The sequence below is a fragment of the Haliaeetus albicilla genome, chromosome 19 (genome assembly GCF_947461875.1).
Source record: "Haliaeetus albicilla chromosome 19, bHalAlb1.1, whole genome shotgun sequence".
Taxonomy (NCBI): Eukaryota; Metazoa; Chordata; class Aves; order Accipitriformes; family Accipitridae; genus Haliaeetus; species Haliaeetus albicilla.
This window is the reverse complement of record NC_091501.1, coordinates 8,355,590-8,380,067: the sequence shown is the minus strand read 5'-3', so window position 1 is coordinate 8,380,067 and position 24,478 is coordinate 8,355,590. Positions and strand designations below refer to the sequence as shown.

The 24,478-nt window shown below is 36.7% G+C and overlaps 1 protein-coding gene across 2 annotated transcripts in view; it reads left to right on the top strand.

The window, feature by feature from the left end:
- KDM7A (lysine demethylase 7A) overlaps positions 1-17,488 on the top strand; it is a 69,182-nt gene extending 51,694 nt beyond the window's left edge. The window contains exons 14-20 of one of the 2 annotated variants that reach the window (XM_069807522.1): positions 11-168; positions 5,013-5,110; positions 7,431-7,576; positions 7,718-7,930; positions 10,099-10,180; positions 11,313-11,589; positions 12,462-17,488. In XM_069807522.1, the coding sequence (XP_069663623.1) occupies positions 11-168; positions 5,013-5,110; positions 7,431-7,576; positions 7,718-7,930; positions 10,099-10,180; positions 11,313-11,589; positions 12,462-12,556 (1,069 nt within the window). In that variant the 3' untranslated portion in view covers positions 12,557-17,488. Of the gene's footprint in view, positions 1-10; positions 169-5,012; positions 5,111-7,427; positions 7,577-7,717; positions 7,931-10,098; positions 10,181-11,312; positions 11,590-12,461 lie in introns of both variants that reach the window. The other variant, XM_069807521.1, reaches the window with a different exon arrangement.
- The last annotated feature ends 6,990 nt before the right edge of the window (positions 17,489-24,478 follow it).

Sequence of the window (24,478 nt, the reverse complement as noted above, 5' to 3'; positions counted from 1 at the left end):
TGTGAGACAGAGATGAGAGACGCCCATTTACAGATCGAAGTCTTTACACAGCAGATAGTGAAGATGAAGATGACAGGACAAGGTCGAAAAAGATGACTGTTAAGGTAGAAGACCAGCCCTCAGGATCTGAAGGAGAAGGGAATGCAGACGCCCAGAAACCACTGAACAGTAAGCTTGTCTCTAAGTCCTATCAGTTGAACATTTTGGTGGTCTTGAAGAGGGTCTAACTATTGTGAAGTCTGACTGAAATTTTACCAAAGTATAAAGAGGATAAACTAATATATCAGAGAAGTAATATTAGAAGTTAAAGCAAAGCATTTGTCAAATATTATCTGTCTACTGAAGAAGCTAACAGGATAGAGTTGAAAAGTAAAACACCTTTTTATGTTAGTGCAGTCCTGAATACTATGTACAGCGTTTTTCAGAGTGGAGGTTTAACTGGTGTTCTAGGTGAGTATTTGTTCCTTTTGGTCTGTTTCATAGTGTAAGAATGCTGATTTTTCTTTACTAAAATATACTTCAGTGTGAAAAGTTCGTCACATCATTCACTGTAGAGAAGCGAAGACCATAACTTACAGCTAATTTTGCAGCTAACTTTAAACCTATCTTATATTTTACTTTTCTGTTCAATTTGGTGATTACATACTTGATCATACAATTTTGTATGTCTTGTTAATTATTAGGTTTATTCCATACAAGTGATCAAATGTAATTTAGCATTAAAAAAATCTTAAGCTTTTAACTTTGCAGAAATCTGCAAGGCTGGGGAAGAATTTAGGTTATCTGTAAAACACTTTAACCCCAGTTTCCAATACTTTAAACCATCCTTCACTAGGAGTTAATCTCTTTTGGTCTTTCTGTAGCCTCAAGCCTTCCTGCCAAGTGTTCAGCAGTGCTGATCACACAGTGTATTAGTAAAGTATCAATATTGAGTGCCTGTTTTCAGCACCTATTTTAATAGTACTGTCTGTGTGCAGTGACAAATTGGTCCTTGACATAGCTGTTCAGCTCTCTGCTTAATTATAAAAGTCACATCCTTTCACAATAGAACTTAGAAGAGCTCAGAGGGTATGTAATAGGAAATGGAGGTCAAGACTTAAAAGATAACAAGACTCCTCAAGAGACTTACAATTCCCTTGGTTTCCTGCACAACAATCCATAACAACATTTGAGTCCATTGTCAGCATGGATAAAATATTTAATTATTTTCATTAACAAAGCAATTTGTAATCCCTGTTGACTGTGCTTCCAAAGGTCACAGAGGACAATATTAAAAAATTTGCACAGGAAAGAAGTCCCTCTTGGGTACTGGTGAACCAACAAGGCAAACGGCTTGTTGAGTGAAGGCTTAGGCATATGTGGTGTTTTTCCACTTTCAGAATTAAACTAAGTAAATTAAACTAAGTTTTACACTTGAATCAAAGACTGAATCATATGAAGAAATTGTAGATTTTCTTCAAAATTGTTGCTCTTGGTTGATACAGAATGAATATGGCAGTGTGTATCTAAATGTAAGAAATGTACTTAGAAGTGAATGTTGAGCTTGTTCTTTCAGAAATTGAGTACTCGGGTCTATCGCTAATATTTTTAATTGAATAGTGAGAGTCTTCAGACTTCCCTATAAAGATCACCTACATTTGATTATTTTGCCTTAACTGAAGGTCTACAGAGAGAGAGAGATGATACTCTTCTGCAGGGAATTCCATAAAAGGAACTACCTGTTTCTATAACAGCTGCTGCCTTCCATTGTTCTTACTGGGATTTAGGCCAAGAAGCAATGTCCACAGAGAGATGCCTTTAAACAGATGAAGCTCTATATAGCTTTGTGTGTCATGCCAAGATCCTGGTTCTAAATGGTGACCCAGTGTTATCAGAGAGACAAAGATCAAGTGCTGTGCTTGATAGAGCAAGATACTTTGTGTGGATGAAGGGAAGGTGATTTAAGATATTTTTCTGAATTCACAGTAGCTGATCTTACAGATCATGACTTCTTTCATTCACGTGATTTCTGGACTATTCCTCCCAGTCTCTGGAAGCATACAGAGCCATAACTTTATCTGAGGGTAGACTGGTTCATTTTGAAGTTACAATAGTAATTACCAAGGTAATTCACAAAAACAACAGACAAAAAAAGCGCAAAACCCAACTTGTATATTTAGACTGAGTTTTTTTTAAAGCTCAGTTAAAATCACATTCATGGATGAAGAGATGAGGGGTCCCAATAATACATGATGTGTTGTTGTGAAGATCAGTAAATATATCTGAAACCTGTATGTGAAAGAGAACGGTGAGAAAACTACAGTAATCTTTTACAGGTGAATGTAGAAAGTTGAGGGGGGGAGCAACTGGGTTTTTTTGTTGTTTTTTGTTTGTTTTTTTTTTTAAAGAGACGTATAAAGGAATGCAGCTTCCCTGGCTGTTTGAACAATACAAGGCAGAAGGAAAACGGGAGAGGTGTTCTCTGACTGCTTTGCACAGAGCTTGCAAAGTAAAGAAGTGGTAAAAATGGACAATGGTTTAGCCGCATATAGGAATACTGGCATAGCCAAACTGGTTCAGACCTGAGGCTCATACAGTGTGTTATGTCATGTATGCTAGTATCTAGCCCCAAATGAACCAGGAATGTCTCAATAATGTTAGGTGGCTTTAGTTGTTCGGTCTAGACCATATTACCAGACAAATAATTTGTCCCACTTAGTAGGGTATCATCAGTTAATCTCTATGAGAAAGCAAGAAGGCTTCTGAAGTATGAGACTCTGTATTTAGCATTGCTTTTATAAATCTTAGTAGTATCTGTATATAGCTAATTATGTACATGTTCAGTTTCTTTTCTGTCTTGGTGAATCATTTGCCTTCTAATAGGAAGACTCACATTTCTTCTTAATAGTTTTGTCATTTTAATAATTAGGATCTTCTAGTTCCTTTAGACAGAAAGAAGAAAAGTTCCTGAGGAGCCTTAGCGAAGGTTAAGTTGTGGTTCACTATTTACACATTAATTTTTGCCTAAGATCTGAAGCTCCACATGTGAGCATATTTAGATATCCTTAATTGTTCTTGCCCCTTCCTTTAATTTTTCTCGAAGATTGGAGCAGGTTATTTGCTTTGAAAAAGGCAGTAGTCCAAAGGAAAATTCATCTGAGCTATATAATGGTATTATTTTCTGTATCATGCATGCTGTTACTTATCCTAGAATCTTGTATGCCTTTTTGAAATGAGCCAAAGGCTTAAATTATCATCAGAAATTCCTTGGGGTTTTTTGAGCTACAGTAGTTTAGACTATTCATTTTATTGTCATATGTTGAACATTACTTTATTTAGCTTAACTTCATATACAGTGTTGTTGCTCATTTACTGTGTTTGGATATTCCTCACAGTTTTTTCTAATACTATCTTAATTTTAATTAGTCTTCTCTAGATTTTGGGCCAGCTGTTCATTTTAATCACTTTCTGATAAGATGTCTCATTCTTAGATTTCTTCTGACTCTAAAAATAATTTCCACTTATGTAGTGTTTAGAAATTAATAATATGCCTTGAAATACATTTGATGCCTATTTGTGAGCTTTGCCACAGTCTACAATAGGAACAAAATGCTACTAGAATTGCATGTATATAGGGTTACAGTTACATCTGTTATGCTTGCATAATTAATGAGTTATGAAGGATTGCATTCTGTTTATGTAGTTTCATATAAAACTATACTGAAAGCAAACCCATACACATCAGAAATTAGCTCTGGAATGAAGATAAGTAAAGTTAAAATGTTGATTTGCTTTCAGCATAGTTTTATATGAAACTAAGTACTTGAAAACTTGAAAAACTTATGTTTCTTTATCTACTGCCTTCATGACACAAATTCATAAATTTTTTTATTCTATTTGGCTTTTCTCCAAAAAACTTTTGCTAGTTAAACTGCATATTGTAGTCTTTCATAAATTTGTACCTAATCAAGATTTCTGCCAGCAGCCTTGACACAGGTATACATACAGCCCACTGAACTTGAGCCTTGGATTCAGAACACTTACACATGTGTTCCCTACTCGTGGTTGTTTGGGTCATACGCTGTTTTTTAAGAGCACATGCTTCTGGGAGCTGCTCAGCTACTTCATGTTTGAGTTCTTTCAGTGCTTAAAAAAGTAAAAACCATGTGGACTAGATGGCTTGATTTGATTGATTGTTTTGTCATATGCCAGTGTTTTTGATATCTATTTTGACACCTCATTCTCTAATTAGTACTTTATCTTACTACTAGCAAAAAGCATGTCTAAGGTTGGTATTTCCTCTCCTCCTCTTCCTTTTCAGGTCTTTCTGTGATGAAAACTAATGCAAGTGTATTGTGTATCATCATAGTAATATTTTAATCTTCTTTAACAGGTCTGCATTTTAACCCTGATTGGCAGCTCCATAGTCGCACAAAACAGGCAGAATATGCCAGTAAACTGTGACATTAAATTTGCAAGTAACGCGATTAAAATTGTGACAATTAAAATTGCAAGTAACGCAATGATTTTTTTACTTTTAAATCACTTAATATCCTCTGACTTCCATGTTTAGTGTTTCTGTATAACTGCTTTTTTTTTTTTTTAAAACAAGGAGATTCCAGGTTCAAAGAGCCTAAGACAAAATATCTTTAAGATTACTTCTAATTAACTTTTTCTGAGAGCCACTTCTCTGATCCCAGCCTATATACAAAAGCAGAAACTGCCCAAGGTGGTATCTGTGGAGTATGTGCTCTATGGGAGAGAAAAAATACATGCTCCTGCTGCGCCTGACTTCTCTTCCTCTGGCTTCACCCAGTCAGTCGCTTGAGGAGTCTATTGGTCAACAGTAGGCAACTCACTAGAGTTTTAAGCAAACTTGACTTGTGAACGAGATCAGTGTGTGGATGTATGTGATTTTGTTTACTGACCGTTAAAAACTAAATATGTGTTTCTTGTTCTTTACTTCCAAAATAATTTTTAAATATTATCTGTAATAAATGTTGGGTCTTGTATTTTAATTTTTCTCTCTGCAGTGTTCTTTGAAAGTGTGAAATCAGAACTCAGGAATGGATCCTCAGAGTACTCTGATATTTCTGATTCAGAAGAATCTGAGCCTGATTGCACTACACAGGTATAGCTAGAAATAGTCACAAAAGTTAACAAAGCAATTAAATATAATTTTGCTCACTCACTTCAAATTTATCTGGTCAAAGTTTGTGTTAAAAGAGCAATAACAAAGTATTTAATTCTTGTTCAAGTTAATATCTCAAACTTATGGTTCTGCCTCATTCTTCATTTATTCTAGTGTTGAGAAAAATGATAAGATATGCTATCTTGAGCCAAATTTTATGATCATCTTTGTCATTAAAGTGGGGCTGGCAGAGGATGAGCCCTGCTCTGGAACATGCAAAGTCTGAGAAAAGTTAGATCCTACTTGCTTTGTTCATTTCTTCCATAACAGGTCTAAATTTCATTGTTAGAATTATGAGTATCTACCACACAGTTTAATTTTAGAGCATGTTTAAATGGAAACGATCTTGTAGGCCTTTAGTTATTTAAATAAGCTGAAGTGGCTAAATCCTACTGAGGTATTTTAGACTATTCAAAATAAATGGGAATGCTTCATTTTAGGGTCTAGATTCCAGTGATTTCTTTACAGCTAAGCGAAATATAAAAGCGTACACACCTGTGTACATGTATTTATATGTACACGCATGTATTTAAATACAACTTTTAGTATTTAGAAATGTGCATATATAGATATGCACACAAATATTTTTATGATTTTTTTTCCCTTGCAAAATTGTGCTCTGACTTCCTAATTTTAATTTTATTTGGACAGCAGTAAGTAATGTGGAGTGATCACCTCAGATTTTTGGTTTGTGCTTCTGGAAAGCTAATGCTTTGGTCTTTCTTTCAATCATCAGCCTATTATAAGACTTTACAAGAAGTCTTCAAATTCCTACTTCTTACATGGTGGTCAAGATCTATTTTAATATTTGTTGTCTTCCATCATTACCTTATCTAGATGCTGGAATAAGTTATAGGAACCTTCATGATGTGGCTTCTTCAGGTTTCCCAAACTGCATTGTCAGCAACTTTGGCTCAGCAGGTTTCCTTTTTTAAGACACAGAATCAATAGTTATTCTAGTGATTCAGAAGTGGTATACTTCTTCACAGGAGAAAGTAGCCAGTTTTGGATGACTTTGTCATTGAGTGAAGTGTTTTGTATTAATACCATTTACTCTCTTGGTTCCTTCTGTATTCTTCTGCTTCTTCATTTCTAATAGTATCTAATAGAATAATTTTTCTGCATATTTAAGTTTGTCTTTTGTAATGATATATCCAAAATGAACTGTCTCGGTTGCTCCTGTAAATCCTTTTTATGTTTTAATATTGCACCAAAGAAGATCTTAACAAAACAAGATAATAGCTTTATTACTTACATTGAGTCATACTTATAATTTAATTGCCCGTTTGTGTCACTTTGCAAGTGTCAAAGATTAACAAGCTGCTCTTGTGAATGAAGCTATTGTATAAAAATATCCCTTGGTGATACGATGCACTTCATTCATTCCACTTCAGTTTTTGATGGTAGGGATAGTGGTGTCAGTCTTGAAGAATTATGATGCCTCCATGTTCTGATCTTCCACTGTCAACACTTTTATTGAGTGTCATGTATATTCCTTGGCTTGAAAAAAAAATTGTGGCATTCTCTGTACTTGTTGAAAACAGATTAGTCTGAATTACCAAGATGGAACGTATCTGTTGTAGCCCTTGCTTCACGTAAGGGCATATTCAGTCACATATGGTTGCTCCACCTTTGAGAAGCTCCTGCCCATACAAGCTGTAATCTCAGCAGGAGCTGAATAGCCCTTTCAGTCATGAAATGAGGCTGTGCCACTGTCAGAGAGGCAACAGCTGTTGTGTCTCTGTTCCTACTGTGTTCTGGACTTACCTGAGAGCTTCTGTCACTCATCAGAGAGATGCTGCTGCTGAAAGTTATCTTTTGTGAGAGCAGAAACCAGAAACAATTACTTGGGGCAGGATGTGTCCTGTTATAGGTAATAAGCATCAATTCTGGCTGCTGCTTGGAACCGTACTTCCATATTTTTTTCCTCTACTTTGAATATTGAAGATAAGAATAATCAATGCTCTCTTTAAAGAGAAAACAATGATTTGTGGATGGTTTAATGTGTGTAGTGTTTTCTGTAAGAAAATGGATTTTGGAGCTTTCTGTATTGCTGGAGCTTGTACTTATCAGTGTTACAAAATTTGGATGTGTAGCATCTCAGTTGCTATATTCAAATTAACTGCATTTTGAATACTATATATGTAAATAAGTTGGAGCTGGAAGCCTTTGAATTTTTTACTTAGCATAAATTAAGGTAGCGTCTCTATTTAGAAGGCATGGTGACCATTCTGCGTACTGTTTCCTCTTGTTTCAGCAGAAGGATTCCTCCACAGAGGAGTCAGAAAGCTCAGGTGATGAAGAGAAACAGGAAGTAACATCAAATTTCAAAGAAGAATCTAAGGTCATGAGAGACCTTTGTCAAAATACCCAGAAGCCATCCAGAAATGAAACTCCCAGTAAAAAGTAAGCACATTGTGGGTATTTGTTTATAAACTTCTTGCACACATTTATAGTTCTGCTTTATACCAATGTAAAAAGCATTCCTTCGGAGAAATTTAGTGTTCTGTTTTAAACTGCTTAATTAATACTCCTTTATTTTTCTAGGGAATGTCCTACCTCGACAAGTACAGAAGAAGAAGCTATTCAGGGCATGCTTTCTATGGCAGGATTGCACTATACTACATGTTTACCAGGTCATACTCAAAGCACAGACTGCACAGATAAAAGAACCTCTCTTCAGGAACACAGAAGCTACCCCAGGAGTCGGCATAAAGACAGACAGCCATCTCAGAGCCACAAAACAATAGAATGTGGTAGGTATCTGAACTAATGGTACTGCTGCTCTCTGCTCTTGGACAAACTGCTCAGAATAAGCACTTAAAAGTTATATTTTTAGTTTTGTAGTCAAGTTTTTAAGTAAGTGAGACTGACATTTAAAAAGGTGTGTTCTTTGGGTTTTGGGGGTTTTTTCCCCTATAAAAAGTAAATGTTACTTCTGAAAATTGGGACAAACTTAGAGAGGTCATCAGAATAAATATTCTAAATAGTGCCATCTAAAAGTTTTATGGCTTCCTTACAAGAGTGGCAAAGTTATGGCTAGATTGAAAGTGTAGTCTCCTTATTGAAAGTGTAATCTCCTTCAGAAAAGGTTGACAGAACCTTCATGGTTGCAGCTTTCATGGCATGTGTGTTACTTAGATGTCCATAGGAATCTGTGTGGTGATTTTCTCATGTGTCTTTGGAACGCATATTTGGCTTTACTCCTGAAATTCTGCTATGAATGCAGTGCATTAAAGGAGATAGTAATCTTGAAGAGGAGAATTCAGAGGTAATTTTTTTCAGTGGCATTTTGATGTCAGTGGAAAACAGACATCTGTTAAACGCATTTTGGAATGACGGACAGTAGAACATTAACACTAATCCCCTCAAAGGAATCAAAATCTCTTCTCGGAACAGAGAAAAAGAGAGTCATTATGTTTGAAAATTCTTTGCTTGAGAAGGAAATGGAAGAGGATTATACCTTTGCTGACATGAAACTAATAGAACCCCACCAACAAATAGGGTGCTAATTCACAGAACTAATAGTATGTTGATTTTTGTTTACCTGGATAATGGGAAAGCCTAATGTGATGTCACGGACTGTGTTCTGGTAACTGAAGTTGTACTGTATGTCCTTAAAACCCACCAACCTACCAAATAAATAAATAAATAAACCCACCACCACCACTAAAAAACCCTAACCAGCAAACCACACAGACACATGCAGTGCCTTTCTATCTTCATAGCTTCATGAAAAAGGTAGTAACCAGGTCTCTAAATTGTGGTGGGTTGACTCAGGCCAGCAGCTAAGCACCCACACAGCCACTTGTTCTCTCCCTCCACCCTGTGGGATTGGAGAGAGAATAGAAAGAGCAAAAGTGAGAAGATTATGGGCTGACATGAAGACAGTTTAGTAAGTGAAAGAAAGGGGAAAAGAAACAAGTGGTGCAAAAGCAATCACTCACCACTTTCTGCAAGCAGACTGATACCCAGCCAATCTCTGAGCAATGACTACCTTGCAAGACCACCTTTCCCCCCAGCCTCGTCCTCTGCCGCTGCTTTTATTGCCAGGCATGACTTTATATGGTATGGAATAGCCCTTTGGCTAGTTCACGTCAGCTGTCCTGGCTGTCCCTTCCCAATCTCTTGCCTACCCCTAGCCTACTTACTGCAGGGGGCAGAATAGGAAAAGAGAAAGCTGTAACACTGTGCAAGCGCTGTTCAGCAACAGCCAAAACTTTGGTGTGTTATCAACACTGCTTTAGCGACAAATTTAAAATACAGCACCATATGGACTGTTAGGAAAAAATTCCATTCTGGCCAGACCCACTACATGTGTCAAACTCCACATGTGAAGAAGATGAAACTGTGCTTCCTAGCTAGCAGGTTTTGCAAAACCTTTCAGTCTCTCCAAATTCAATTGAATCAGTGTCTTGGAATATCCTTAATTTTACAAGTTAACTGTATTGTAAATGTGTTTTCAGTGTGGACACTTCTTCTATAGGCCTATCAGCATAGATCTTCCATATGTTGTACCTGAATAGCACATCAGTGCTTAGAAACAATACGATCAGTAATACTTGAAAATTAAATGTCCATCTTTGTATGAACTCCTCATGATACAAAGCCATAGTAGAAAAGTGTAGCATAACAAAGGAAGTAAGCCGTCTTCAACATCAGTACTTTCAAATTTGAAGTAATGTTTGTCTGACCTTCTTACTGTGGTGTATGGGTCTTTAATTAGGTGTATTTATACTGTGAGATTGTTTTCCCAATTTAGTGTGTAGAACCAAGCAGCTCTCTTTTGTTTTGTATCTCGGAAATATTTTCCACTGTATTTTCCTTCCTTTCTTGTTTTCATTTTAAAGTCATTGAAATGTAGAATTAACTTTGTATTCCTAGTTTTGATTTTAAAATACCAGCTTGTTCAACTTCTCTATAGGTAGGTCTGTGAAGGAAGAGGAAGGAGACTTGGGGACTTCAGCATGGGCTAGACACCTGAATGAAGTTTCGAGGATTACCCCTCAGGTAAAGCAATACTTCAAACATTTTGAACACATTTTTATAGGAAAAAGGGATCATGAAGTTGTAAGTACAGAAAGCATGGTGGACAGGTCTTTCCACACTGCATATCTGATAAGAGATACTTCTTGTTCTGGTAACTGAGTATTATGTTTTTGTCATACTTTTTTTCATTGTTGTTTTGTTTTTTTTTCCTTTCAAACTCTCTTCTGTCGTAGTGGCTAGTATTAAGAAGCTCAAGGCAGTATCTTGAAAAATAAAAAATACTTTATAAAAAATAAAGCATGAATTTACATTCAGTCTCTATACTGGGGAAGCACTGTATTGTTTATTCATTGTTATTCCCAACCAGAGCATCAGAACAAGTGGAACCTGTTGATAGTATTTATAGTAAAGATACTTGCTTAGGAAATTGATACTGCCAAACTCATACAACCTTTCAACAGCCAGCAGGTAGGAATATTTTTGCTTTCTGATGTCCAGGTGGAATCCAACAAGGAATATATAAATGAAAGGTTGTGTGTCTTACACTCTGAACTTTTTTAGTATTTCTAAACTTGTCTACATTAGAAGTATAAGAACAATTAAATGATTAAATAGAACAGTTAAAGGTGCAAAATAACGGTGCTATTTAAAGCTGTATTTTAACTGTGTGCTTTGTAGGATTTTTTTGGTCAGAATATCTAACTACGTGATACTCCTTACAATTTGTAATTCCCAATTTAGCATTTGTTCTCTCATCAGCTGAATATTGAAAACAAATTGCCTATTTAAGTAGTCAGTGGTTATGGTATAGCTTGCTATAGTGGCCAGTTTAATCAAGAACAATTGCATTTGTTTGGATCAATGCACACTAAAACCAAAAAGTAGAGAAACTGAGTAGACTAGTATGTGTAATTAATCTATAACATTGCCCTTAAGTGCCTTTGGAAAAGCTTGCACAGAAATACTATATTGTATCTTATTTTTAAGAGGTATCTGTGCTGAAAGAAATGATGGAATCATAAAGTGGTCAGACACTCGTGGAACTGAAATATCTTTTTCAAAGATACTGTAGTATAATTAGAAAAACTGGAGTGAACTTGTAGACAGAAGGCGTTAACTTCCACTTTTTTTCTTCCCCTCATTTCCATACTAGGATACAAGTAAAACTCAAAAATACGTTAAGAAAGAGGCTGCATCAGAAGCGAATCATAAGGTTCAGGAAAACAGAAGTACAGTCCACAACAACAGCTTGAGTTTTCAGCATGGCAAGTATACACGAGACTCCAATCTAATTCAAGGAGAATGTCGGCTGAGTGATGGCAGCCTTAGCCCTGACAGGCCGTATGGTGAAACATCCTTGTCTGTACCACTTCATCCAACGAAGAGGCCAGCATCAAATCCACCTCCTATCAGCAACCAGGCGACAAAAGGTAATGTTTATCTCTCTGCTCTTGCCAGAGTGGAGGGGGGGGAGGGGGAAGACTAGGAAAAGGAGCTTGTAAACATCAAAAAGAGCTGTTAGGTGCAGAAACTGAAAAAAGGACAGGCTTAGACCTTGAGGAAAGATACAAAATAGGCGTCCTGTGGGCACTCAAATTTTGGCACAGAATGTGTGGAGGTGGAATTTGAGAGACCTTACTGGGTGCATGGCCAGATGAAACTTTCATAGTTACCATTGCACCTCCTCTAGGTGTATCTGTTATGCATTTATTACAGGGAACAGAACCACACTTACACTCTGAAACACTGGCTTGAATCAGATTTGTTTATCAAAGTGAAGGCTTAAAAGCTGTGACACTTAAAAAAAATAGTCTGATGATCATACTATTTAGTTTTTAGTTTCTGGTTAATTTTCTATAATTTACTCAAGGGAATAACTTACCTGAGTAAAATTCGGGAAGCTCAGTTTAGGTTTTCCCCTACCACACCCACTGCCCTTCCCTAGGCTGGAAATGTTTGTAAATAATATAATCACTTTATTTATGATAATGCTAGCCAGAGTTTAGGGAAAACAATTCCTTGTTGTTTGTTTTTGTTTTTGTTTTTTTTTTTTACAATTCTTATTCCTTGTTTGTTTGCTTCCAAACAGACAAATGAAGAGCTTTTTTTTGTTTGGGGTATTTTTTTGGTTTGATTTTTTTTTTTTTTTTTTTTTTTTTTTTTTTTTTTTTTTTGGAGGCTGGTGAAAATTCAGGTGAAAATTTTGCCTGCTTCAGCTTGAAAGCTGGGTTTCATCTTTGTTCTACAATGATAAAAATTTGTTCTGAAATTCCTGATTGAAGTACTTGATTTCATTTTTCAGGCAAACGTCCAAAGAAAGGAATGGCAACTGCTAAACAGCGTCTTGGGAAGATCTTGAAGCTGAACCGGAATGGCCATGCACGCTTCTTTGTTTAATGTAGCTGCTACTTCTACTACTGCTGTCTTTCCTACACAGACCAGTATTGAGGTCAACAGAGCCTGGAGCTGCTGTTATTCCTCTGCTTGAAGCAGACTTGCATGTACCATATAAAACACTGCCTGATGAACAAAAACAAGAAAGAAAAAAAAAATACAAAACAAAAAAAAAACAAACAAAAAAAAAACCAACCCAATGCTGCATTTTCACTGTGCCACACCTGCTCAGCAATAACCATACGGGAATGGGGAAATCTTCAGAGAGACATGGACTGTGAGAAATAGTCTCTCATCAGGGCTTGAATATCATTTGTTGCTGGTAGTTTCTGACCTAATTAATGAGGGGAAGATGATGAAGGTGGTATATCAATAATTTATTTCTGATAGATTTTGACAACTTTTAAATTCGTTTAAAAAAACTATTTATTTGGAAGACTTTTTTGTGGGGGTTATTAATTTAGATTTAAGAATGTGAAAGTTTTTAATTGTTTTGATAATGTATGTTTGGTGCAGTGGAGAGCCACGTTAATTGTGATTAGTCTGGACTCCTAAATTTGATATTCAGGTTATAGTCTTAAATAGGGGTGAGATGCATTATTAATTATTTTTTAAATTAAGGCATATGGAATCTTATTTTTTTTCCTGCTTTTTGTAAGCTATTGGCTGGGCTTCTGTTGACTTGCAAGTTGCATATTCTCTGCCAGCTTGATTATTTTTTGACCTGTCCTCTTTAATACAGATTTATTTATTTGATGGACTAGAAGAGACTCCTAAGGACAGAAGAATCTTCTTACATCAGTCCAGTAGCTAACTTGTTTTAAACTGCACCCCTTTCCTCCAAATTGGAATGCATGCTTTTCCTCCTGATGATCTTCTGTCATGATTTTCTTCTGTAAAAAGGCTCCCTGAAATTGTGTTTGTACAGGTTATTTAAGAGGTGGTACAAAGGAGGGAAACCTAATATAACTTTTTGGAGGAATAGGGACATCAGTTAAGATAAATGTTTCTTCAGAATAATTACTTTGAAATAACTCGTAAGATATACATTGCAGTCTCAAGATTTGGCATATTACTTAATGTAGCATGGAAGAAGCATTAAAATATTATTATTGTACTTCAAACACATTTTACTGAAGAGTAAGGAAGGCAGGAGAATGTGTGTTGCTTTCAAAGCTGGTCGAGACAGCCAATTAAAAGTCTTAACTGGTGCATATACAAGCATTAAGTAGCTTACTGGTATCAGAATGGTCATTTGTGTCAGGCTTCATACAGACCTGATAGCAAATGCCAATTCTGAATTTTTGTAAATAATTTTGATTTTAAATTTGTATTTTTCTGTAATATAAAATTAAATATTTAACTTCTGGGGGATGGGGATGAAGGCGGGAAGGAGAATACTTTTACTTGACTCTGGAAAAAGGGCATTTTGCAGGGTCCAGCCAAAATGTAAACATTAATATGCTAGTGACAACAATATTGTTGGTTGGTTGGGGGTTTTTTTGGTTGCTGAGAGTAAAAATACTCAGGCATAGCTATACAAGTCATTGAATTGATTTTACTTTCCATACCAGTTTTTCCTTCCTCCATATTCTATACTGGAATCATTTTCTCTCGATGTTTAAAAACAAATTCAGTTGGACTTTCCAGAATATCTGTGCAGTTATTTTTGTCTAGGCTAGATGATGAATGCCTTTACAAATTTATGATTGTTGCAGGGTCAAAACTATTTAGCAGTATGTTATCCTGTTTCTGAATTGAGAAACATCAAAACATAATGCAACTGCAAATAAGTCAGGTAGCTTTCATGGCTTTTACTTCCTCCAGAGCTTGAAAATTATAATTTAAGAGTGTTTTTTGCAGCCCTGCATTTACATTATATTGACTTGACTTTATAGGTTTTTTGTGTATTGTGTGCGCGTATGGGTGAATTTTTTTAACCTTTTTTGTTTGCTAAATATGGTTTCACAAAAGCATGTTTTCAGTTTTTTTTTTTTTATTTAATTTAATGCAAGCTATCAACCTTGTTTAGACTATTGGGAATGGAGGTAAGAAAGGATTTCTAAAAAGCAGAAGATAAGCTAAGAGGTACTCTACAGGTGCTGAAAGTGACTATAAGTACTTGCTGTTCTCAGGTGCTATGTTTTCCAGATGGAAATAGTTAAAATAGAATATTTTAACTATCTTCTAATATGTTCTCACCAAAGTAAGTCAAAGAAATAAACTGTTGTCAATATTAGTTAAAACTATATACCCATATAAATACTCTCTGTGCTTAAGCTTGAGCAAATGGATTAATGTCTGCCAAGCTTTGAAAACTGTTTTAGCTTTAGCATATTGAACCAAACTGTTTCCTTCTTGCTGGCTGTATATTTTTTAAGAATAGAAAATTGCAGTTTAGGGCAGCAATCAGATTCAGAGCAAAATGAAGAACGAGCTCGCTCTCCTTAAAGGCAGATTTTTGAGAACGCTTATCTAAAATAGAAGTATGCCGGAATAGAATCTGGAGTAAGGAATTTTAAAATATGGAGTATGCTTTCTTGTACATGTGGACTGGCTTATACAAAGTGTCTTTTCTGACCATCCGCATTATTTATCTGTATTTTACTATTGGAACACAGATGTGGCTGGACCCATATATATTATTTCTTCTTGGTTTTATTCTTTCATTACTCTTCTTTCTACCTTTTTTTTTTTTTCAAAGTGGCTCTCCACTGTCATGAATTTATGTAATAGTCTCTTCACAGGCTGTCAACAGGCAGAGGTTCATTCCATTTTCTTCAAATACCCATGCTTCCAGCAGAAGTTAATTCTGATGTTCCACCTCAGAACAAATAATTTAAAAGAAATTGCCATGATGAGCAGTATTTAAAACAAAACAAAACAAAAAAAAAACAGAAAGAAAGAAAAAAAAAAGAAAAAAAAAGGGGGGGTGGGGAAGTCTCCTGGTAGCTCATGAAGAGGATGTGGTGACCTCACTTGTTTTGTGTACTTGTATGTAGGGATATTTTTTATTGTGTTCTAGATGAAAACACTACTGCACCAATCTTTCTGTAGATGGACTGAACCTTGTGTTGTTGTAGTGGAGAGAAAAAGCCCTATTTTTTTCTTGCTGTCTCACTTGGGGTGGAAGATGGAGGGAGTAGGGAACGCTGACAGGACAACAAAGAGAATTAAGCCTGCTATAGTAACTCATTTTCAAGGATAATCTTTTTTGAAAAGTCAGAGAACTTGGATTTGGCATAAAACTTTTTTTTTGTAGACAGAACAATAGGAAATGAAATATTGTAGGGGTTTTCCCATTCTCTACGTTCTCACGTTCCTGCAATTGAAAAAAAGAAACAAACATGAAAATGGAAAGACCACCTAGAAACTATATCAAAGACTCTTCCAGCAACTTTCCCTTTTCTTCTCCTACTATACTTGCTAATAAACCCTGGCTACGAGGTAGCCTTTGTTGACCTCTGAGGTAGATTACCTATGCAACCTATAATACTCTACATGAATCCATTCTTAAAGACAATTTTGAAAGGGTTAGATGTTGAGAGTTAAAATTGTTGCTTTCTGATCACGTGGGGGATTTTGGGGGTTTTGGTTTTTTTGGTAGTTGAAGTGCTTGTGTTACCTTTAGTAGAGATAGAAGAGAGCACAGTGTCATGATCACATTTGAGAAGCTTCAGCTTTCCCTAGGCTTTGCTATATGGCATAAGCTACCTTCATTCACAAGGCAGTGAACTTGTAAATGTTGAAAATTTTTGCAGGGTTTTGGAATCAGAGCTGATGTGAATCTTGCCTACCCCCTTTTTGGTAATTGTGGAGACTAAGCAGAACCGAAGCTAGAATGACCTGGTACTACAAGCTTATAACTAGTGTCTGATTTAAGCTCCACATGCTCACCTATCCCTTCACACCCCCTACCATGTCCCCCAAATCTAGTGTCTTTCCACATAATACTTTTCACATAATACTTCCAGACCATTAAAAGCTGTTTGCAGCTCTGGGGTTGAGTGAGCCCAGAGCTACTGTTTCACAGAAAAAACATAAATGGAACCAAGGGCCTTACTGTTTGTGGTTAAACAAGATTAAAAGCTGCAACATCCATTTTTCCAAAAAAAAACCCCCAAACAAACAAACAACAAAAAACACCCTAGTAACCCTCTTTGTGGGAGCGTATGAATGATAAATCATGCAGTGGATGGGAAGTTTAAGTAGCACTGATAAGGAAATGCATGTTCTTCATAGGCTGCATTTCTGTTTGGAAAAAAAGACTTTTTCTACTTTTAATATAAATTAAGCCATAAGAGTTTCATGCTGTGGGAAGGGAATGAAAGGGATCACTTTAAGAGATTATATTGATATGTATTGTCACTTCTGCTGGGAAATGTCTATTGCTGCCAATGCTTTGGTGAATCTTTTTTTTTAAAAAAAACAATGAATTTGAAAAAAAAAAAGAAAAGGGGGGCTAGTTCTTGGCTATATTTACTAGTTTTGTAGTAACGTTTTGCTGGCCCGTTTGTCTCTTCCTCTCCTTTTTCTACTCTCATAGTCTAATTTCTATCTTTCCTTCTAATGTCTCTGAAAATATTAGCTTGTCTGCTCAGTAGAGGTCGGTGTATGTGTGTCTTCCTTTTTACAGAAACGCACTACTGTGTTAAGTATTTGGCTGGGAAATGGGATGCTGCAGCTTTAAGAGCATTTTTTTCAATTCATAACAGTATTTCCCATCCTCTTTTGCCTGCAGGCAGGGAAAGTGTATGTACAGTATTTATTTTGTTTCGATTTTACTTTAAATTTGTAAGTTTCTATAAGTAGTTCACATTGATTATTCTAGAGGAGGACAAGTGGCTTTGTTTAAATTTGTATTTGATATTCATAGTTTCCACTTTCTGTACTTTAAAATACTGAAATTAAAAAATTGTATTGCTTATGTTTTGATTTTAGCACTCTAAAGTGTTTAATTTCTTCAGACTTCTGCTTATTTGCTTCAGTGTAAATACAGAAAACTACAGAATATCATGAGGAGAAAAATGCTTTTCTAGGTCCAATCTCTGCGCCCTTTACTTGTCACACTTTAAAGAAGAAGTCTTCTGGAGAAATGTGAGAGGGAATATTCTCATATTTTTTAAAAGTGTTTTCAAAGTGCAAATCTCATTTCAATCCATGTGTATTATATGGCAGCTAAATGCATTTTGTGAAGATGTGTATATTCTTTTTGAATCCTAATGTAAAAAGAAGGTGGAAGTGTTTGTGATCCATCATATTAGCAGATCTATAACTGTAAAAAGGGTGTCAAATGGTATTTTCGTATTTTTTCTCTTGGTTTTTGTTCAGGTTTGTCTCATGGTACTGATGACTGACTCATCTCTTGATTTCTTTTTTTTTTTTTTTCTTTTTTCTTTCCCCCCTTCTTATTCCTTTAAGTGTGTGCAGTTTCTAGAAGAAGAGATTTCTCTTTCACACTTCCATGTACTTTGTCATACTTGCTTTTATCCCAGGTGACTTCTCTGCTGATTTCTCCCACCACATGTCATCTTCTGGTTTACAGTTGTCACTGCTCCCTATTTTGACTCCATATGGCGGCAGTACAGTGTTTGCATGTGGGTACACTACTTGGTGGTAACAGAAGCATTTCTGTGTTGCACTCCAACTTTGTGTGATGCATTTTTTTCTGCAAACAGTGCTCCATGCTACTGAACTGCTTAAGTGCTGTAATGGGCAGATGCTTAGATTCCAGTGATGGTCATTTTATGAGAACCTTAGATAAATGATGCAGTAATGGCATTGAAAGAACCAGGTGGCAAAAGGTGTTTGATTTGAGTGTCCTCTGTAGCTGCTCAAGTTTACTTCTTAGCCTGGCTTTTACTTTACAGTGAATTTATGGTTGACTATAATGACTAGGAGATCTGTTCATGGACCAGGACTTTGTTGTGCCAGGTGCTTTACGGACAAAGAACAAGAATGCTGACCTCATCAAACCGTGTACTGCTTAAGTATAAGATTGAAATAGTTTTAAAAAAATCCCAACAAACTAGAAGGTTCTGTGGCCTACATGGTAGTGTTGTAGATTTTGGGGCTGTAAGCTTCTGTGCTGTTTCAAAAACAAATTTCATTTGAGTGGAGTAAGAAATCATGAGGAAAACTCATTATTTAAGTACAAGGGATGAAGTTTAAATATTTATCTGTCCAGAAATCAGTTCCTGCTGTATTTTGACATGCCTTTACATCTTTTCAATTAATGTGTTAAAACTGATTTTAAATTTGGTTAGCCAAAGATTTGCCAAAGATCTGAAAGAGCTGTTTGTCTATCAGACCAACCACATATTTTGAAAAAGTCTTGATCACTGTGATTGAAGAACAACGTTACAACCTACGCATTTCCATCAGACAGACTCATCTGGATTTGTCACACTGAACTCGCTGCTTATACTAATGTTTTGGTCTTAAAGCAACAGACTTAAGAGAGCGCCTTAGTGGGCCACAAATACAAGTTTCATACCCATATAAAAACCTGTATAAGCACCTTTACTATTTGTCCTTTTGTTTTTGCCAGCTACGCACCAGAGCTTTTCTCTGTGACTGGTGTTTGGTGGATAATAGGTAGGATAATACACTGGAAAATATGTGAAATATCTCAAAGTGCTGCTTTAAATGCTACTGGATAGCCTTCAGCACCTGGAGCCATATTTCCATTAAAACTCAGAGTTTCTGTTTTTCTGCTTTTCTATTTGGGGAGGATGGGGAAATACTTACCTGGATTGTTCTTTCCTAATGGACAGATGGATTTTAAAGATTTCAAGGCTACCAAATATGGCAAAGAATTGAATTTCTAAAGTCAGGGAATGGGCAAGATACCCTTCTTGGTATCTGAAGACTAAAGTTGTTGGGTTTGTTGTTCTTTTTTTTTTTTTTTTTTTTTTTTTTAAAAATCAACAGTATTCTACTGTGTTTCCAGTAGAGTACCTCCTTGTAAAGTGCCTACAAACTTGGTTTTGTGTACATTTAGTGAAGTTCAACTCTTTCGCTAGAGGGTTTCTCATGACCTGCTTAAGTTGTGAAGCTGTTGTGGTGGTGGCTCATCACTTAACACGTTCAACCAAACCTTCTCTTGTTTGTTTTGTTTAGATATAACTTTGGATAGATGATGGAAACCTGAGTAGTAGAACAATTATGGTGAAGTCAATCATGTTGAGTGTTGGTTTCTGTAGAAACTTTTTTTCTTTGTATAGAAGTATTTCTCCTGGGAGCCCTTGAAATTATGCTTTTACTGCTGGTAAGTAATGTCAACTATCTCAAGCCAAAAGTTAATGAGGACTGAAACTGAAACCAGAATGTTACTGTTAGTTATTCTGATATAACCAGGAATTTTAAATGCCTTTGTTTCTACAGCTGTCAATGACTAAAGTCTTTACCTGCAGAAGAAATACCTGGTGATCAAGACAGTGAATAAAGTCTGTCATTGCTAGAGCTCATAGTATTCCACATAACAGCCAGCTAATAAGACAGTTTGCTTTGTCTAGACTAAGGTCTGATTTCTCTGAAGCCAATTATATTCAGTCTTTAGAATAAGTACTGCAAATTTTTGAAGAATTGTGTTTGGCTTAATAGATCTATTTATCTGTATTGCTCCTGCTGTATTTGCTTTGGTCTTGGAAAAAATACTCTACTTTGGAACATATAAGTCAACTAAAAGAACAGTATACAAAGAGTCTGCTTGTTTGTGATGCTTTGCCCCAAAGTTTATTTCTCATAAGAAATGTTTTATTTGCTGCCATGAGTGTGAGTAAAGTTCCCACCCATACTTGGAAAATGTGGTATTTATCTGGAAGAAACATTTGCCCTTGAATCATACACCTTGGTGGTAAGTCATAAGGATGCAAGTCGGCTTTTTGTTCCGGTAAAACTAAAAGCCAACAAAACTCTAGAAACTGCTGTTCTCATCTCCTAAAATAGGATCTGGGCTGTGGAAATGTGGTTTAACTAGGCAGCTTTTTCAAGCTAGTATTAATTTGAAAAAGATACTAAATCATGTGCTTAATTCTTAAGCTGTTGATTTCTAGTTACAGAAGTTTTGGTTTTTTACAACAGATCTTTGAATAGTTCCATTACAGGTCTGCCCCAGTAAGGATTTTCCAGTAAGGTGCTCGACCTGCACTCGTAGAAATTGTTTTGAATTCCATCGTGTAATGATTACTGAACAGAGCTCTTCCCATGTTGTTAAAGTGCTTATCCTCGAGAGGCAGCTAACCTCTGTGTTCTGACAGAGTTACGCCTATTGAAGAAGGAGAGCATTCAAAGAGTGTATTTACTGTGCCAACAGTCCTAAAAATGTCAGAACTGGGTGGCTCAGATGACGTTAGCATTGAGAGGAACCCTTTTGCAATTCATATTCAGCCAAGGTCCACTGGGAGGAGGGGAGAAGAAAAATCTGTGAGCTGTGCAGTGTGCTACTGCAAAATGAGTTGATCATGTTCCAAAGACTGCTGGGCAGCTGTGCCTGTCATAAAGCTAAGCACCACAAGTGATGCTGAATTGTAGTCTTAGGAGGGAGACCAAGCATTAAATGGGACGTGGCATCTGAATGATCTCTCTCTCCTGGCTTTTGCAGCAGCTCAGTGAAGAGGTATTAGTGAGAGGCTTTGGGAAAACGCAGAAACACTGTATAGCATGCCTCTTCTGTGGCTACATGAAATTATTTTAGGCAACGGTTCTCTTCATCCATTTTCTTCAATATTGAGAGAATTTCACTTAAAGAAGGAGTTCAGTTTGTACAGGAAGCAGAAAGAGATTTCCTGTATACATCCCACAGTTACCCTGTGAGCGAGGTGTGTAAGAGGAAGTGATATGTGTTGGACCAACTGACATATTTGGAGAGTGGGAAATGTAATGTTTAGCGCTCATGGTTCAGATGCAAGACATTTCCTCTCCACACATACATTGTGCTCGCAATACAGGGCCACTGCTGTGAACTGGTAGCTTATAGACTGTTTTCAGTAATGTTGCCTTTAGTAGCTTTCTTATTTTAAAGTACATTTTAAATACCACTTACTATAGTAATTGAGGAGAAAAATGATGATGTTTGGATGGATTGAATGCATAATACATGTAGTGTCTAGGAGGAGATGTAGGAATAAGGCAGAATTCCCTGAGGTTAATGTGTTCAGTACATTAAAAAACCACAACAGCTTCAAAAAGAGGACCATTCACAAGATAACAAAACTGAGGAGGTTAGAAGTGCTTTAGCAGGCCACAGGATCTATATATGTATTTTTTTACTATAGTCAAAACTGTCTTCAGCCACGGCAGGTACAATATCAAGTGCGTGTGTATGTATACACACACACACACAAACACATACATGTATTTATTTATTCTGTCCCATGTTTTCTGTTGCCTCTAATTTGAAAGAATTTTAAACATTATAGAATGTCAGCTACCAAACTCCAGTAATATTAGTATTTTTACCATAGCTAAAATTAAAAGAATGTCTTCACTAATCCTTTTATTACACATTTTAATTGACAACAAAATGGTGCTGTCAGTACTCTAAAATACTGTATTTAAATTCTTTTCCACTTTGTTGGGACATTCAGAGATTTCTAAATTTTTTCTGCACTGATGCTAACTCTCACTATATTTTACAGTTCATGGCTTGAAGAAAAAACTGAGTATCATTCTGTGCCAGACTATTGTGGTTCACTGAAAAGGACTCTAAAAGACTGGGAACAACACAAAAAGAAATCTCTGATCTGGTACATGTTCTGTGGAGTCTGTACCTCCAGTCATTAGCTGAAGCACTAAAGCATGGGTTAGTGTAGCTTGAGATCTTGAAGATGCTATGTTGACTAATCAGATCAAAAGGTACATAGTGGTAGAGAATAGAAGGAAAACAGTACGGAGGAAATGAGGTGATTTTTCCTTAATTAGCTGCAGGAATGCTAGATTTTTTACTGTTTCACCTGCATGGAGGATTTACACTGAATGGGCTTAATACCTGAAGTACTTAGACTGTCAGCTGATAGAAAAGGCTACAAGTAATAGCACCAAAATAGGGTTGATTTCTGTCTAGAAGCACAAGGCTTTTCTTTTTCTAGGGAAGAATCTGCTTAAATTTGCACACCTTGGCTACAATCCTACCCTTAATTTCTAACCAGTTCAGCTGCTGAACGTGCATACACTGGTTTGAATGTGCATACGCTGGTTTTAATGAGGTCTAAATTAATGCCTCAGTTGATGTAGTGACATATCTTTAAATATGTAGCTGTGCTTCTAAGGGTCTTCACGTGATGTTGCAGTTTGCTCTTTTGGGACCCTTGATCAAGACTTCTGATGATTCAGAACTCCCAGTGCTCTCCTGGAAAAAAGTTGTCTTGGTGCTTCCCAGTCCAGCCTACTGTGGGAAGGAGGCAGGGTGATCCTCTCTGCTGCCTGGGAGCTGCTTTCTCCTATGCAGGAATTCATTTAATGGGAAGGCTTTGGATTGTGCTGCTATATCTTAACTTTTGTTTTGCTAATGTGATGAGGGCCTCTGGGGTGTGCTGGTGAGGGAAGGCAGTAGCAAGGGTCAGAGTAATGGGCCAGTCAGGAGAGGAACCTGTGTCCTTTAGGAGACTGAAGCAGCAGTCTGCAGGCGTCACCGAGGCACCTGCAAAAGGCAGAAGGCATTTCTCCCCTTTCAACTGGTTGACATGCCAGCTCCCGTGGGGCTGGTTTTTTCACCTCTTTCCTCATGTATGCAAACCCTGCCAGCCTGTGTGGTGAAGAGCATAGAGGTGGTGGGACCCCAAAAGACGGACATCACTGCTTTCCCCTGTGTGGGGAGAGAAGCAGTAGCCAGACTAAGATCTGACCAGTCTCACCAGGGTCTTCTTAGAGGAAGGCTCCCAGCCACTGCTCACTGGGGACTGCTTCCAGACAGGGAAGGGTTCTTCTCTGCTTCCCTGGATCGGAGACCTCCGTGTCCTTTGCACAGATGTCAGGTTTGGAGAGGTTAAGCACGTTTCTGTGATAAACGGCACAGAAAATAATATGGAGGTATCCAAGCTGATACCTGGAATGGTGTGAACTTTCTTATAAATGCAACCCCTGGGGTCAGCTTGAGTTTTCTGAAATAGTGTTTAAATCTTATTTTTCTGAATCAGTCTTTCACTTACACTGCTGGCATAATATGAAGTGAACCTCTCCAGTTTGTAATTTTGGAAGAGCTTTTTCTAAACCATGTTATTTTGCTATGTTTCTTTCCTCAGTTGTCACTGCGAGTGAAATTGAGTGGAACGTAGCTTTGTCTGATGTTTCAGTCACCTAATAATGTAGTAGCTTAGCCTGGAAAGCTGTGTTACCACTGCAGCACTTTATCATCAGCGTTTCAGTCACTGTAGTAACAGGGCGGAAGGAGGTTGAACAGACACATTTCCTTTTCTATAAAAACATCTAAACCATGTGACCTCTTAGAAAATTATTTAAGATCTCTGGATCTCTCTGCTTGAATTTATCAGCTGCCAGGAAGATTGGACTATAATTGATCCAGATTCTGCCTGGTTTTGCAAAGGAACTGAACTGGAGGATATTTAGTGACTTTTTAATTTTAAAAAATTCTTTTTTTTTTTTTAGTCCACTTCTCTCATATGTTTAGGCTTGTATTCTGTTGCAACCAAGTTTGATGCAAGTTAAAATCACAGGTCTGAAAAATCTTAAATGGATTATTTCTATAGATTTCTAGGTTTTTTTTGTAGCTGAAGGCTACAAAATACTGGGCATTTTAGGGAGCTCTATTGATTTTCATTTTTTTCTCCACTTAATTTTTTGGCTATGCTTTACAATGTTTCTGCTATGAAATACTTAGTCCTTTTCACTGATGTAATTCTCATAGGTAAGCTAAGGCACCTCTGGCCTTCCATTTCTACATTTTTAAGATTCTCCAAATCTTTG